At 39.7% G+C, this 18,056-nt stretch overlaps 1 protein-coding gene across 1 annotated transcript in view; it reads left to right on the top strand.

The window, feature by feature from the left end:
- The window catches only part of kif1aa (kinesin family member 1Aa), a 269,784-nt gene that overhangs the window by 173,544 nt on the left and 78,184 nt on the right, over window positions 1-18,056 (top strand). The window contains exons 24-26 of the mRNA XM_048604503.1: window positions 109-287; window positions 2,644-2,781; window positions 15,196-15,516. Coding sequence (XP_048460460.1) covers window positions 109-287; window positions 2,644-2,781; window positions 15,196-15,516 — 638 coding nt within the window. The remainder of the gene's footprint in view (window positions 1-108; window positions 288-2,643; window positions 2,782-15,195; window positions 15,517-18,056) is intronic.

Raw genomic sequence — 18,056 nt, 5'->3', positions numbered from 1 at the left:
CCCAATTTTACAAATCATATACTGTGTTAAACTCATAGGAGTGGATATAGTTCCACGAAGATGGATCAGGGAAACATGCTTGAAAGGTTTTGCTTTCCATTTGAACAGGTGCAGTTCCAATTCGTTCTCCTCACAGACACATTGTACTCCCCTCTACCACCTGATCTCATGCCTCCTGATGCTGTGAAGGACAGGGAGAAGCGCCCATTCCCACGCACCATTGTGGCTGTGGAAGTCCAAGACCAGAAGAATGGAGCAACTCACTACTGGACGCTGGAGAAACTCAGGTACGAAGAAGTAAGAGATATCACAGAGCCATTGTTACTTGGTGAGTAAGGCTAAACAGGGATGGTCTGCACAGAGAGAGAGGCAGTAATTTTTTTATTATTCGGCACCCATGGGACCAGGAGTGTGCCAATTGATCAAATATTCCATCTAATCAGGAGGTCAACATAATCAATATGGAAACACACATGAAGTAATAGAAACGTAATGCAGGGGGCCTTCTCTCTCAGATCCTTAACTGACTACTCAGGCATCCTGGTAGATTATGGTATTTGAGGAGAAATTGACCCAGAATTGAATCAACTGTCAATATTTTGCGTGGCTATTCGATTGAATAACAAATATATTTACCTTGAGATAAATAAATGAAAAAACTATCATAATTGGACGGAATGATACAGTAAACTTTGCAGTATTTGAGGTGGATAATTTTTGCCGTTTATTGAGGGTACCGGTTAGACAAAATTTGCTGTATCAGGTAAATCAACACACGTGCATCAAATGCTAGACTGGCATAATCTGTATATATGTGCATCTGGATCACAATTCGACTTGAAAAGTAGGTCTGCTTTATATAGAGTACATAGCAAATTAAACAATGCTCCACTTTTTGAGCAAAGCTTCCTCAGCATGGATCAAAGAATAGAATCAATACATTTGCTTACGTCTATGGCATCGTTCAAACTTCTGGAGAGAAACTTTTTAAAAGTGTGAGAGCGCAGGTTGTGGACATCAATGGCTGGACCAGTATTTATTGCCCATCCCAAATTGCCCTTGAGAAAGTGGCGCTGAACTATCTCTGAAGTGCAGGCACAGGCATGGTGCGCTGCCTTTGAAACATCCAGTTGCTCCCAAAGTTTAAAATATGTCCCTCGAAGAGCAAATATGAGTTAAAGTTACCTGTTTGTATTTCATGCATTCACAATTCATCCAAGAATTCTGTTTAAAAGCAATCACTTGTCGACTGGGTACTTTCAAGAAAAGACATTCTACTTAGAAGATAGATGACCATTAAGTCCCTGGTGTTTCACGTTTGTTTGGAATCATGACTGATCTTTGTCTCAACTCCAAACAGATTCCCATTCTCTGAGCTGAGGGCTTCCCAGGCACAAACCTCAAAACCAGCTTCTTGGTATGAGTGCCTCTTGGATGAAGTCAACATAAATTGAGTGTTCACTTCAAGTTTACTTGATTCGAGTTCAGGCTCAAGTCCAATTCCTCTTGATTGTTTGCATTTCTGGAAATCTCCAGGCTGAGTAAAGGAGGCAAAGAATTCCCTCCCTCAGGGCATTGTGGGTCAACCTACAGCAAATGGACTGCAGTGAAGCTAGAAAGCAGCTCACTACCACTATCTCAAGGGCAACCAGAGATGGGCAATAAAAGCTGGTCAGCCAGCGATGGGGACACCCCATGAGCGAATAAACAAGTTTGGTATAGTCGTTCTTCAGAGCCTTTCCCTCACTTTTGAGACCTAGGAAATGAGCATTTTCCTGAGCAGTGGGCAGCGGAATATCAGCACCCATAACATAGTTGGGTAGTCCGATCATATCCTGATTTTTGAAAAAAAATTATTATTCATTCATGAGATGTGGTGTGTTGCTAGCTAGATCAGCACGTGTTGCCCATCCTGAATTGCTTTGGAACTGAATGGCTTGCTAAACCACTTCAGTTAACCACCCTGCTGTGGAACTGAACAGACATTGGCCAAGCCAGGTCAAGATGGCAGATTCCCTTCCCTAGAGGATGTTGGTGCACCAAACGGTCTTTCAAAACAATCAACTCTGGTCAGCAAATCACCATTATGCTAACTTTTAATTCCATTTTTTAAAATCAGATTCAACTTTCATCATCTGCCATGGTGGGATTAGAATCCATTCTCCTGAATATTAAAATCTGGGCTCTGTATCACTAATCTAGTGACATTCTATGCTGCTGCCTCCCCTAAAAGTGGCATCTCCTCTTTAAGCAGCAAGTATTCCACATTATTTATTGGCTCATTGCAAAATTGGCCCCTTTCAAGGCATTCACCTTTCTACTATTTGCATTAATCTGCAGTTATCGTCCTTAAAATCTTATTGACTATCTTGGCCTCCCTAAAATGATCATTTTCCTCTTGACCTGTTAGTTGGCATACTGGTACCTCATGGCTTCCTGCCACCTCTGGCAAAATTCCAAAATTCCAATAGTCTTTGCTACAATGGTTGTTTAGTCGCACCCCATGACCCCGTGTGAACAGCAAGGCATGTGGATCCTACGAAGCTGTGTTTGCCGTTCCCACCTGAGCGGTACCTTATCTGCTTGTGCCCAGCGGCTAGGTAGGATCTGGTTGTAATTGTGTTGGATTCCTACTTCCTGCAGGCAGAGACTAGACCTGATGCGGGAGATGTATGATCGTGCCGCTGAAGTGCCTTCCAGTGTGGTTGATGACTGTGACAATGTTATGACGGGCGGGGATCCATTTTATGATCGCTTCCCATGGTTTCGGTTGGTTGGAAGGTAAGAGCATATTGAATTCCTTTTCTGCAAATTTTTCATCCAAAGTTGAAACATTGTAAAGTTCGATAGAGATGAGCAGTGAAGCCAATCAGAAATTATGATTCATCTGAATTTGAAAAAAAAATCCAAATTGTTCTGATTCCAATTTTGATTGATTTGGATTGAAAATCGGTATTCATCATTTCATTCTAGTAGCATGAAAGAGCCAGCGCTGTCAAATTTCAAAGTTTAATTATTGGCACAGTGCCCTGATTCTCCTCCTTCCAGCAGACTACATTAATGCAATTCAGATTTGGGTTTTCTGCCTATATGTGAATGGACACTGCTCATTCCTAGCATTGTCTCCATGGAAGTAGCAACAGGAGGGTGAGAGAGTGTGGTTGTCCTCTCTGGAGTCCTAAGTTGTTTTCACCTGAATGATGCTGAGGTATTCTCTACAGTCCAGCCTGCAGTAATGGTCTTCTCCATAGAATAGAGGTGCTTTGCTAATCCAATTGTAGCCATCCAATCATCAATGGCACCAAACTCAGCTCAGCATCAGGATGTGCACAGCAGTTACCATCGCCTCGCCAATAGTTGCCCACCTAGGAAGGCAAACAGGTCGATCACACTCTTTGAGATTTGATAGGATTCATAGTGAGCGCATGCCATGCATGTATAATTCTCTGCACATTCCTATTACTTGTCCTCTCATTGTGCTAAATTCATATTTATTGTCCATAGCTATCCTGAGAAGGTGATGGGGATTTTCTTTTTGAACCACTGCAGTTCTTGCAATGGTATGACGTAGGGTGTTCCAGGATATTGATCCAGTGACAGTGGAGGCAGGGTAACATGTTTAGTCTGTTCTGGAGTTTAGGCAATACTCACAACAAGAACATGATACTCAAATATATTCCTTTGTTCCTATAGAACCTTTGTTCCTCCTTTATTCAGCTGTTTCTTTTCACTTTATCTATTCATGCTAGTGACAGTAGGTTTGTTGACCTGCCGATCTACACTTGTCATAGGAACGGCTACAGCCATTTTACCTTTTCAACCAGGCTTATTTCCCCTCCCAGGACTATGACAACCAATCAAACAAGTAATAGCATCTGTGGAGAGTAAGAGAGTGTGGACAGAGATTAGCTCACTGTCTTGTAGGCTCATAACCCTTTGCCCACACTTTAGAGGCAGAGCAACTGTATCTGTATATCTCACTGAGCAGCACTTATAATGAAAATCACTTTTTTTCCATCTAAAGTTCTTTCTCTACTATTGAATGGAAATGCTAATCAGTTTGTATTTGTATACGCTGTTAGATGTGAGCAGGTAACCTAGGCAGATACCGTACAGAATCTAAGAGTATGCTGCATTTTCAGAGAGGCTGACTTTCAGATAAGACAATAAACTGAGGCTCCATTTGCCCTCTAAAGTGGACATAAAGTATCTCATTTCAATATTCAAACAAAGAAATGGACTCTTCCTACCATTTATCTTTCAACCAGCACAAACAAAATAGAACAAAGTTGATCTCTCAATTCACTGCTGCTTGTTTTACATGTGGTCAGATTTTTTTTTTGAAATGCACTTTACAAATACAAATCTTTCTGCTTTTTCCCTTCCCTCTGTAATTATTTCTCCCCCTCTCAATCCTTCCCTTCTCAACATCTTTTCCTTTTCTTTTCAACTCACATACTTTCAGTTGGTTCTATCCCAGTACCTCACACTCACCAACGTTCACTTTCACTCTGACAATCGTCCTTTCCTCTGTCCCGTCTTCCCATCTTGTCTCACATATTTCTTTGCTGATCTAATTGCAACTTTTACAAATATTTTTTAAAAAGCTAGGTTTTGCAGCTGGGTGAAGACTGAACCTTTCAATACCGTGCTCAATTTGCAACAGGGAACACTCTTGCATTTGAAAAAAGAGCTGAATCAACTCACCAAGTGTAATTTGTACCTTGCGAGGGACAAATACTAGAGAAATTTGGTGTTGTGTCCCTGATCTGGGAGGGACTGACAGTACTGCGATCTGGCCTGAGAAGAAGCCTACGCTCATGAGGCAATGTCTGTAGGTTCCAGTGATTTTCCCATGTAACTCTGGCCCTTTTAATGCATGATAGATACAGAACTGTAGCCCAGCCTCTACTCCAGCTGTAAACTAGTACAAGATGTACAACTGGGAGAGGCACTGGAGACTTTATCTGGTTCAGAGCTGGATCTAAGGCTCACTCAGAAAGTGAATACAGTGGGACCCCAGTGTCTAACTTGGGAGCACAAATGATCACAACAATAATATGGCCCTGACCTAGTGCAGGACGAAAGCACAGTGAGTCTAACATGGGTTCAAGCAAGGAGAGCACTGGAGATTGAGGTCCCTAACTAGAGAAGAAAGGGAATGTGGGCTGGAGCTCCCTTCTATGAAGCAACAAGAGAGTGTGGTGAGGAATCAGGCTGTAATCTAGAACAGGGAGGGTTTGAGTTGGGGACTGGGGCCCAAAACTCTAATGATTGAATCCAGAGGCTGACTATTGCAGAGAGGCTGGACTGTAAGAGAGACTCTCAATCAAAGGGATGTCACAATATCACATTTGTCAGAAATGTTTCTTTAGCTGTGTCCTTGCTTTTTAAACAGAGAGAGATTTGGAAAATGTTACTAAAAAACAACTCCCTGGTTTATTAAATCTGACTTATGTAGAATGCTAGTAAGGTTTCATTTACTGTGGCAGGTTAATACCATGAGGACGACAAGACTTAAAGCTTGATAATGCAGTACAAAACCTGTGTGTTATTATGCAACTGGCCAATAATATTAGCTGAATCAGTGTGACACCATAATCGCAATCATTGAGTTAATGACAGCTGTCAAGGTGGGCTGAACCTAACTCCATGTACTCCCTTAATATCTTCAAAAGAAAACAATTAACAATTCATGTACTATCAATTTCTGTTTATGGATGAGAATTCTACACTTACATCATCCTTCCTGTTTAGAAGAGGTCCCTAATTTCACGCGTGAGAGTTTTGCCTGTAATTTCTTGAATAAAGTCCTAAACCCTCAAAAGCAATGAAAATATTTTACCTCTATTGACTTTTACTGTTCTCTTTCAATATCTTGAAACCTTTCATAAAACAACCTCTAACTTTCTAAATTCCAGAGAATGCAAGCCCCAGTTTTCCATCTGTCTGTGTAAGCTATCCCTTGGAGCCAAGGTATGAGAATGAGGAAACCTTTCTCCCTCCAAGGTCAATTTTTTTTTCCCCTCGGGTGTGATACCAATACTGCTCATGGGACCCCAGGTGTAGTCTAACAGAGTGTTGGCTGCATAATCTAACATCCTGTCTTGTAGTCCTCTAGATTTAAGGCTGGTATTCCACTGACCTTCATGATTATTTTCTGTATTTGTTTATGACATTTTAGCACTCCATATGTCTCAAATCTCATTGGATCTCCATCCTTTCAGAATGTACACTGTTCTATACTTTTTGGTCTAAAATGAATGATGTCACATGCCTACATTTCTGTGTAATTTTTACACATACATCTGAATTGTTTGTAATGATACCACTATCTTTTTGGTGTCTATAAATTTGGATATGTAACTTTCTAGACCATCACTCATTGAATAGGGTGTATGACTGAGACACCAAAACTGGTCCTTACAGATTACCACTAATAATGCTGTTAATTAGTTTATTGTCCCTTCTCTTAGCCCCTTGCCATTCAACCAATTTCTTGACCAATTCAAAAATTATTCTTCAATCCCATGGGCTTCACTTAGCTGATAATTTCTAACTTGATAAAATGCTTCTAGAAGACCACATAAATAACACACATCGATGTTCCCTTGTCCCCTACTTCAGTCACCTCTTCAAAAATGTCATCAGGCATGACATACCATTTACAAAAATCTAAGCTGGTTCTCTCTGAGCGGTCAGTTGAAAATTCTCAATGTGTTTACTTACATAATACTTCACAATATATTTGAGTAATTTACCAACAACAGGTGTAAGGTTGACGTACCTAAGCTCACCTGTTCCTCCTCCTACCTTTCTTCAATAGCGGATTGATGTGCAATTTTCCAATTTAAAGAAATGACTCTTGTTTCAAGACAACTTGAAAAGAATATAATTAGGGCATCTACAATGTTCGCACCTAATCCCTTTAAAACCCAGAATGAAAGCCATCTGGTTATGATAATTTGCCACTCCTTATGTGGAGGTAGTGGCACAGTGGTAATGTCACTAGACTAGTAATCCAGAACCACAAGATAATTTTCTGGGGATATTGGTTCAAATCCTGCCATGGCAGATGGTGAAAATAGATATCAATTAAATTCTGGAGTTGAGGAAAAAGGGTTTATCTAATGGAGACCATATAACCACAGCCAATTGTTGTAAGATACCAACTGGTTCACTAGGCCCCTTCAATCACAGGTGATAGTAGACCCACAGCAATGTAATTGTCTCCTAACTACTCTCTGGGCAGTTAGGGAAGTGTAATGAATGTTGGCTTAGCCAGAAAGGCCCACTTCCCATTATTTTTTCGTTACTATTATTTTGCGTATGTTAATTTTAGTGAGAGCTTATCCCTTATTTAGCATTGGTTCCCTTGAGATTTCTTAGCATACTAACCTCTACTGTAAATACTGACGCAAAGTAATTATTCAATGTGACTGACATTTCCTCATTTTTATGAAGCACATTACTGCAATTTTTCATGCTCCTGTCACCTTGTTTCCATAATACAATTGTTACAATTTATTGTGGTGATTTGAAACCTGTTGCAAGTTATCTTTCCCATTTTACTTTTTGTAGCTTTTACTAATTTGTCATTTTTTTACTGTCGTTGATCCCATTTGCTGGGGCCATTGCTTTTTTTTTGCATTTCTGTATGCTTTTGATGATGTATCTTACATTTTTGATGATGTCTCTTACATTTTTAACCACCTATGGGTTTCTTTTTAAATAGCTGAGCTCATGTCCTTGGGGTGTACAAACTATCTTATGTATGATGTTAATTTTATTTTTAGAAATATCTTCCATTTTGCCCATTGTTAGACTTTCTATGGACAGTATCCACCTCAGTGAATTAATGTCAGCCTTACCCAAATCTAGAATCAGGAATAACTGTGTCATGTTCCTTTCTTTTAAAAACTATATTAAATTCTAACAGATGCCATTAACAAAACCTGCGTCATTGTTCATGACTAAGTCTGATATGGCATTCCCATTGTTCACTCAAGGACATATTACCACAGGCACCTGCTCCGAACATAATTAAGAGGGTCAATACCTTTCTGACCCATGTTAGTTTGCTTGTTTCAATCTATATGAATGTTAATGTCCCCTTTCTTCCATTACTATATTTTGCTAAATCTCTGCATTTATGAAATCTATCACTGCACAACTGTTCTTCTTGGTCTATACACTTCTTCTGTGGCAGTCTTAAATTTTCTAAATCTTAGAAAATTTTTCTAAATTTATTAAATCTTCACTACCTCTTATTCCATCCTCCCTTATTATTGAAATGATTTTAACTTTAATTACTCAGTCTAGTACTCCTCAATGAGCATTTTCCCAATCTTCTCTTCTGATTTGGTTTGTTTACTTAATTGCCCTGACTATCTTACAGCTACATCTCAGTCATGATTATCATAGATAAATTTAATGTCCTCCACTGAGGCAAGACTGGAGGATGGGATCAGATTGGAGGGTGTGAGGTGTGACCTGCTAAACATTTTTGTTTTTATTTCTGGCAGTCTATTGACTTCACACTTTGGTCAGTATCCTGAGTATGTAGCCAATATTTAAATTTTCTGGTAACTTTTCCTGCCCATCCCACAATTTTCACTTACCTTCAGTTAGTAGACCCTTAAGAATATATGCTACTTGAGTATTCATTCTCAGCAATTGACCTTTGGATGTGATAACTTTTGTGCATTGTGTAATAACTGCTTCCATTACTGCTATTTATCCTGCAATCTACTAAATCCTGATCCTTAAGACCTTTATCACAATGCACATGAGCACTTGATGTGCAAGATGCCTTGTTGGTTTTTGTCAGCTGGTCAGAGTCTGAAGTTTTGTAACTAATTGTGATAGATTGTAAGAAATGAAGTAGAACAATTACAGTCTTACCTTCATAACTGTTAAGTCTGTATTAGGAAGGATGAACTGATTCCTTTGTGTACCCCACTCCTCCATTGGTTTTAACAAAGGCTAAATTTTAAAAAAGGTGATATTGCCTGTATATTTTTTATGCCTGTACATAGCTCAGTATTAGAAACAAGTCAGCAGGTTCCTTAAGTAACAAATAAGGAAGTTCATTTGCAAGCAAAACTTAATCAAGTAAAGATTTTAAATTAACAAAATGTTTAAATTTAAAAATCTACACTTTCATCCTCCTTGATGATAACTAAGCCTCTAAGTCTGAAACGAAAAAGAAACTGCAGAATACTAGCTTGAGAATATTTTAGTCAAGTAAGCGTTGAATTCCAGAAAAATAATTATTTACAAATTGTCCAAATGTTGATCTGTAGCCAAAGTCACTTTGCCCTCAAGCTGTTGGCACTGGAGTGTCCTCCTGGATCAGTTATAGCTGGTTGAGGTCACTTTTCAGGAGACATTTGTCTAGATTTTGAATTCTATTTTTATGAACCCTCCGCTTATGATGGTGAAATTTTCCAGTGGGTTTACAACAATCAAATATTGATGAGGGCTTTCAGGGAAATGAAAGAGGGTAAAGCTGTTGCTCTTATGTCAAGTTATCTCAGCCTCCCTATGTTCAAAGCAGTATCATTTTTTTCACCAGCAGACTTGATTATGTGACATTTCTGAAAGACTTACAGACTTTTTTTTTCCATTTAGCTTGTTCCTTGTAAATGCAACATTGTTGTTGCTGTAGTCAGTGCCTCTTGCTTTGCAAAATGTTCTTTCCAAAAAATCCAAGACATAGATATGTGTCCAGTCAGTGATATTCCAAATGAACATTTTGGATAACACATTCTCATAATACAAGCCATCACCTTACCAGGGTTTTATATTGCCTATGACCTTTTATATGATACATAACATCTCCTGAATTAAATGTTGTCAGAGATGGACTTACACAATGAGTCAGAGTTCTCTGAATTCTCTCTCAATCTTGATGAAAAATCCTTGCATTCAAAAGTGTATGAACATTGGTGTAATTGTAGTGCCTTTTAGAGCAGGGGGACTGTTGCACAACATACAGAGCAATTTGGATTTTCCCCACTAACTACCTGATGAGGATAATACCTTCCAACCATCTAAAATGAATTATTTGCATGAACTGCTTAGAGCATACTCCAGTGCTTGTTATTATAGGTTTCACATTTCTCATTAGTCTCTTCCATACACTCTTCATAAACCATACCTGAATCTTTCAGCATGACTTTGATAAAGAGAGTAAGCCATTGTCCATGTGATTCTCAGTTAACGTTATTTTTTTTTCTGTGAATCTTAGTATCTGAAATCATTAATACTTATCTAACACTGATGAGTAACGTTTTTTTTAGAGAAGATACAATAATCTCCTAACTGAGTTGACTGTAGATCCACTGACTTTCTAAATGTCTTGTTGTTCTCTGTCACATTTCATTTGTGCCTTTTACATAGAAGGTTTAATGAGCTGTATAGAAACCTCACTCATGATTGCATCAGTACTGAAAATAACATTGTTCTGATCCAGTTTACATGAGGGCTCCACTTTTCTTAGTGGCCTCAACGTGTTGTCATCACTAAGATTAAACCAAGTAATTCATTTGTATTTCTTAACCTTGCATTGAACTTCACAACTTAATGAATCAACACAACATTGCTATCCAGTGTAGCACAGTTAAAGGAGTCCAAACTAACGCATTCACCGCAAGACTAAAAAAAATCATTTTGTTTGGGTTCATTATTATCTCCAACCTCTTCTTCATAATTCTCTTCATGTGTCATCTTGCCTCACCGAATAATAATGCTTCAAGCCGTAACTGACACATTTAGAAGAACATAAGAGCCAGGAGCAGAAGTAGGCCATCTGGCCTTTCGAGCCTGCTCCGCCATTTAATAAGATCATGGCTGATCTTTTCATGGATTCAGTTCCACTTACCCACCCTCTCACCATAACCCTTAATTCCTTTACTATTCAAAAACTTACCTATCCTAGCCTTAAAAACATTCAATGAGGAAGCCTCAACTACTTCACTGGGCAGGGAATTCCACTGATTCACAACCCTTTGGGTGAAGGAGTTCCTCCTCAATTCAATCCTAAATCTGCTCCCATTAATTTTGAGGCTTCACCCTCTTGTTCTAGTTTCACCCACCAGTTCCTTTGGCTATCTCCGGGATTATAGAACATAGAACTGTACAGCACAGGAATGGGCCCTTCAGCCCACAATGTTATGCCGAACATGATGCCAAATTAAATTAATCCTTTCTGCCTGCCCTTGGTCCATGTCCCTCCAATCCTTGCATATTCATGTGCTTATCTAAAAGTCCCTTAAATGCCCCTAATGTATCTGCCTTACCATTGCCCCTGACAGCACATTCCAGACTCCTACCACGTTCTGTGTAAAAAACCTTGCCCCTGACATCTCCTTTGAACTTTCCCTCTCTCACCTTAAATGCATGGCCCCAGTAATAAATTCATTTATCGATTATTGCTATTAAAATTCTGTCTCTTACTATAATAACCAAATGTGTTTAGGGTGCTTTCATCCCCATTCTGATCATCTTCAATCTTTCCATTATATTTACAATTGCAATCCAGTATCTTTATCGTTATGAAATCTGGCAATCATTGAATCTTCTTTGTGCCATGTGGAATGCTCCATTTGTTTCACAAAGGCCAAAGAAAATGACCACTTTCCTAGCTTTTCAAAAGCAACAAACATCAAATCTAACAGTGTCCCCTTCTCAAAGAACCAAACACTAGTTAGAACTGTGACCTGTCCGTACAGGATATCTTAGCTCAAGCCAGCCATTCCAATGCTCAACAAAAAAAAACTAAGAACTGCGGATGCAGGAAATCTGAAACAAAAACAGAAATCGCTAGAGAGATTCGTCAGGCCTGGCAGCATCTGTCAAGAGAAAGCAGAGTTAACATCTTAGATCCAGTGATCCTTCTTCAGAACAGATTGTAGCTAGGGAAAGATTATATATATATATACACACACACATATATATAGAGTGGAGAGGGGTAAATGATAGCTGGAGCCCTGAGACGGAGAGAGAGAGAGAGAATGGCAGTTGGGCAGACAAATGGATGGACAATGGTGAGCTGGGAGCAAAGAAAATTTGCTAATGAGGACCATTGGTGGGTGAAAATGAGTTGACTATGATGAAAGCATTCCATGTGATGCCAGGGCCAGGGGTGTGAGGGAATCGAATTGAATAATTTTAAGACCTGAACACTCCATTCCATGTCCTTTACCCACCTGACACCCCTGGTCTTGTTATAACATGGGCTGCTTTCACCAAAACCTGCTTATATTCACCTACTCATGGTCCCTATTATCAGGCTTTATGTCTGGCTCACCATCATCTGTTTCTTTGTCTGCTCAACTGTCATTCTTTCTGTCTCTGGGCTCCACCTCCACCTATTGTTTTCTCCTTTAAGCCTCCCCATCTCCTGTCTTCAGTACATATACCGTCTTTCCCTAGCTACCATCAGATCTAAAGAAGAGTCACTGGACGCAAAATGTTGACTATGCTGTCTCTCCACAGATGCTGCCAAGACCTGCTGAGTTTCTCCAGCAATTTGTCAGTTTAAGTGCTGATAATGATTGAGGATAGCCAAAATTATTTTTGTTAATCCTTAAATATAATCCGCTAATGTCCATGAAATTATTCTTCCGTTAAATAACCGCCTGTTCAAACATCCAATCAAGAATCGTATGCTTTTGACAAATTACCTTTCCTCTAAATTTCATCCAATAACTCATTACTATCCATTTTCATCACTGCCCAACCAATGGACATCCAGCTTACAAAATACTTTCCCCATGGTTTTCCTCTTTGACAGAATCAAAACGTCGAGTCGTACTCTGCTCTTCTTCGGCTGAGATGGAACCCAGTTGCATCCATATTTCCACTTTGTTTTTCCACTAGGCACATATTTGAGACTCTGAAAAGATCAAAGGTTAATCATTATCCAACAATTAATATTTGCTTGCTGATATTTTCCACAATGACTTCTAGATTGAAGCTTTCAGTCAGACTTTTTTCTAAAGTTTTCTGCTTTCATTTTCAGACAATCATGCTTTGCTACAATGTTCTACTCCAGAAAGCCAGTTGGTGAAGGATAGAACTGAAACCAATCTATATATACTTTCTATGCATTTATTTACACAGTCACATGTTATAACAAGCAACCAGGAGGCACAGGTGCAAGTCCCGAAGGTGTGTCATAACGCATCTTAAATATGTGAGAAATATTTATGGTGAAAAATATCCCACCCCCTAAAATAGCAACCAGAGTTTCAGTCTGCATCTATCTATAGGGGCACGAGCGAATGCCCAGTTAATGCTTACCAACTGTGTAGAACTAAACACAATTAATAAAGACCATGTTGCACAACCTGTACTAATCACTCCTATGCTCCACACCCTGCAGTGATCATTTCCCATGTGCATACTGTACAAGTCACCCGCTATACCGTATCTTCTGTCATACCTATTTTCCATCTGATCTGGGAAAGACACCATTGTGTGATCTGCAATATTTGGATAAATGGGTCAATTGTCCATGACACATAGGATTAAGGCCTTTCTTGGTCACATAAAGAGACATTCCCTTCTAATAAAAGAGAGTGAGATCAATGCATAGTAAATATTGTTACTGAGGATTGAGTGTAGAGAATGATTGTCATATTGTGATATCCCTGATAAATGATGAGTACTGTTTTCAAGATTTCTTGCAACATGCTGTTACACTTTCTGTACAATTCACTCGAAAATGTTGAATTTTGAAAGTTTCCTTGTGAACTTGCATTCTGGGCATCCACTTCACCTATCAATCCATGTGCCTGCTGATTCTGATTTGTATTGACAAATGCAGGCAGCCTGGGCTGAAACTATGCATCTAAAAAATTTTCAATCAGGTAAATTTCAGTTGAGTTCAGATCAGTGGGACCTAAAAGGGCTTGCTGACTAGTGGTGGTACTTTAGTCTTCTAAACATCTTCATACACCTCCCGTCTTAAAGACCAATGCCAAATGAACATCCACTCCTGATTTTGCTATCATTTTCCTGTGTTTTAGAAATGATATTGAGGGAGATGAGAATTGTTCTGTGGGTGGGATCTTCAGTGCCTAATTTTCCAATCCCTGGATCTAGTCTTTGGCTGGTTTCCCTTAATTCCTCTGACTGCTTACACCAGCAAAAATCATTCACTGTTCACATTTTAAAAAATCTTACATTAGTTGAATGGTAGGTGTATCGTGTCACACCATAGATGCTTGATTGTTCTTCTCGGCCTTGCCTCTGTCAGTTACTGACAAAAAGAACGAGGGAGGAGATAAGCAGAATATTTTTAGGGAGCAAGATGTTTTGTTCTGGAATACACTGCCTGAGGATGGTGGAAGCAGATTATTTCTAAAGTTTTAAAAATAAATTGGATATACACTTGAAAAGGGGATAAAAATAATTTGTAGTGTTTTAGGAAAGATCAGAAGAGGCAGATTAATTGGCTCACTCTTCCAAAGACCAAGTATAAGCACAATTGACCGAATGGCCTCTGTCCACACTGTATGATTCTATATAACTTATTGCAAGTGCGAACAGCAGCAGCATGCCCCTGTGACTGTCCAGTGATGTGGATGCCAAGTGCAAGCTTTGCTGTATGAAATACTCTGATAGGGCATTCAATTTGATTGGCGTGCTCCAAAACCAAGTGTGAGATCTATGAGGTCAGCAAGAGATGGGTCAGAAGTGATCAGGAGACAGTGGCAAATACCCAGGTGAAGCCAGTGATTATTTTGTTATATGCCAGTGATACTACCCGCAGTGGAAAGCTGATGCTGCTGTGAAGTGGAGATCAGTATCCCACCATTGGCAGTTCAGCACTGAGATCACTTTACACCATCATTTGTTCACCTGGTTTTAATTTTTGCAGTCATGTCATATTTTAATGCAGTTTCCCAGTTATCTTTATTTTAGGAAACCTATGTCAGCTTTTTCCCACTAAGGTCTTTTCTCAGTTGGACCTTGCCCTTTTCTGTCTATTGCCAACCTGACAAGAATTCCTTGTATATACAGATAGTTAGTAGGAAACAACTTCTGCCCCAAACTTACTGACTTCAGATTATAGCGAGGACTTGTGCAGACTCTTGACTTCAAATGTCAATCAGAGAGTTTCCTACAGCTTGGTGGAATGATGAGTTTTTTTTTTAACATGTCTTTGTCTTGTACTAACCCTAGTTCCCCTGTCTCTGGCTGTACTAGTTCTCCCATTTTCAACACTTGCATGACTGAGCGCATGGCTGATCTCACCCCCTCCCCCACCTTCTCGAACCCTGACTCTGACATCACTGAGCTCGCAGATGAGCACCATGATGGGAAGGAGGAGGAGGAGGAGGAGGAGGAGGAGGAGGATGATGATGATGAGGAGGAGGAGCTGGACGATGAAACCTTTCTGGATGATCCCTTTTCTGACCTGGGGGGAGACGAAGGGTACCAGATCCACCATGATGGCCAGGACCCGTTTTACGACCGCTCACCCTGGTTCAGTTTAGTGGGAAGGTTGGTGAGGTCTCTAGAGCATGATGGGAAGGGACTAGCTCTTTCACGCCGAGAATGGTGCCTTCAATGGCACACAGTCATGACACAACTTACGGGGCAGGGACCACTAACTATTGGCAACTGGAATTGCCGTTTGGAAACCAAATGTCTCAAGCTTAAGGCTTGGCCCCAGGGCTACTGGTTCACACTGAGGGAGGTCTCATTCACGCTATGACCTGGAATATGCTGGACCAAAATGCTATAGAAATTAAATCACATTTCTCCAAAATATATTCAGAACAGCCAATTGATATACATTACAGATATTATGTCTATGGAATGCCAAAATCAAGCAGATAGACTGGAATCCTACAGTATGCAACAGAATGATGAAAAGAAAGCACTGATTATATCTAGAACCTCATATCAATAGTCATACTAAGAATAATTATAACAGAACTTCAATGGATGGCTAAATATCCACATTCATTCATTGATTGTGTACAAGAACTGTACGAGCTACTAAATTTCAGAAGTTCCGTATTTGACTGCAGTCTGTATTTGTCTGTGAGCCTCCCAAGCAGAGACGCCCATGCATGGACTTCCTTCTGCAGAGTGAAAGTTAAGTGAGCGTGACCATTCTACACTTCTAACAAACAATGGTTGGCTGCTGTCCTGTAGAGCGAAGATAGATTGAGCTGTCTGGAAAAGAAACGTACCCTGTTACAAAATAAGTTGTTTCCACTCTCTGCCTATTCTAAAATTGAACAGCATGTGAGAAATGAGTTGTGTGGCAGCTCATCTCACAACCTCAGCCATTATGTTTAGCGACTTGTAAACTCAGTAATAGGTAGCTTCAGATAAATCTTAATTAACTGTTCTTGGAATCATAAGACATGGCCTCCCAAATCTGACCAAACTGGAAAGCAGTGAATAAAATAAGTTTATTCTCCAATCTGGAAATTCCCTAGTAAAACAAGAAAATCTCTGTGGCCTTGCTTCCTTGTTCACATGATGGCTGCACGTGTATGGATTCCATTGTATCTTTTAAGAAGAGATCACTTTCTCAGTGGGTTCCAGATGGCGAATGACAGGACACTGCAGTGAAACCTGCAAAAATGCAGAGTTTTTTTTCTCCCTTGCTAAACTGGCTTTAAGAATCATGCTCCTTTCCTTCAAAAATGTCTCTTGCCTCCTACTCGTAAAATGTTTGATGATCTGCACTTGATAAAATATCTTCACCTTCTGAAAAGCAGCCACCTCCTCTGTCAATGTTTAATGTGAGAGTTCTGAGACACTGCAGCAACACAAAATGACAATTTATTGATGCCCTTTGAGTTTAGTAACTAGTTCATCAAGGATCTAATAAATGTTTTCATTTGGACAGCATGGATTTTGAATAGTAAAGGAGATAATCAAAAGCAAGGTCATAAAGATTGTTTATATAGCTTTTAAAACCTGTGAGCAAATGAATGAGCAGAATCAGCTCAGACTTGTAGAAAGAAGGGCTAAAGTAACAAAGGGGTGGACTCGGCTAGGACATAGGGCGAAGATAAATGTACTGAGATAAGTTGAGATGAGAATTTTGGATTCAGCATGTTGGGTGCAACTTTGTACAGGGTCAAACTGTGGGCAGTAGATTTTTAAGGAAGTTTAAGCTTTCTGGGATTGAGATTGGGAAACCAGCAAAGAAAGCCTTAGTGAGATAATTTCACAACGGTAGAAGTGAGATGAAGTTGGGCACAGGACGTAAAGAAACAATCTTGGAGATGGATTGAAAAGAGGTTTTGAAGTTCAGACCAGAGTTCAATTTGACACCAAGATGCAACCTGACTGAGCCAAAGCAAGTATCAGGGAAGTAAGTGATGTCAATATGATGAGCATGGATAAGGAAAATCCAAGATCCCATGAAAGATGTTAGCTTTGGCTCAGTAGTGGCCTCACCTACCTCTGAGTCAGAAGGTTATGCAGTCAGATAACACTGCATTGCAGTATTCAGAAATGTTTCCTGTTCCACACTTCTCTAGATCATTGATCTGCTCCATTTAGCACTGAGTCCTCACCGCTCTCTGGTGTGTTAGTCAGTCTTAGGCAACTTTTTATCATTCTGTTGAGAAGGATTCTGATGGTTCAATCTTTTTGAAATCCCCACTGAATAGTTTGATCACAGGAAATAAGCATGACCATCATAAGGATGGTATCTTTTTTTTTTAAAAAAAGACTTGTTTCTGAATGCATTTAAAGAACTTGTTTAGTATGTTGCTTCTGATATTTTCAGGAGGTTTGAACTTACAGGTGTGCACAACATAACTGAGGATTAGTTCGGGTGTCACTGCAGTTGTCTTGTCAGTTTAAACAACTCATGCCATGTTGACATTTATTTATAGTTTAAACTCAGACTTTTTTTTCCGCAGCTTGGAATCCTAATGTTCTCCTGATGAAAGAGCTTGTCCCTTTGCCAGCTCATCTCAATAGGGCATGCCAGGCATTCTGAGTAGGGCATGCCAGGGCATCTCAACAAGGCATGCCAGGGCATCCAGTTTCCAAACTTGTTACAATTT

The sequence above is a fragment of the Rhincodon typus genome, chromosome 13 (genome assembly GCF_021869965.1).
Source record: "Rhincodon typus isolate 14 chromosome 13, sRhiTyp1.1, whole genome shotgun sequence".
Classification (NCBI taxonomy): Eukaryota; Metazoa; Chordata; class Chondrichthyes; order Orectolobiformes; family Rhincodontidae; genus Rhincodon; species Rhincodon typus.
Note: the sequence above shows the minus strand (reverse complement) of the source record. Positions and strands in the feature narration are given on the sequence as shown.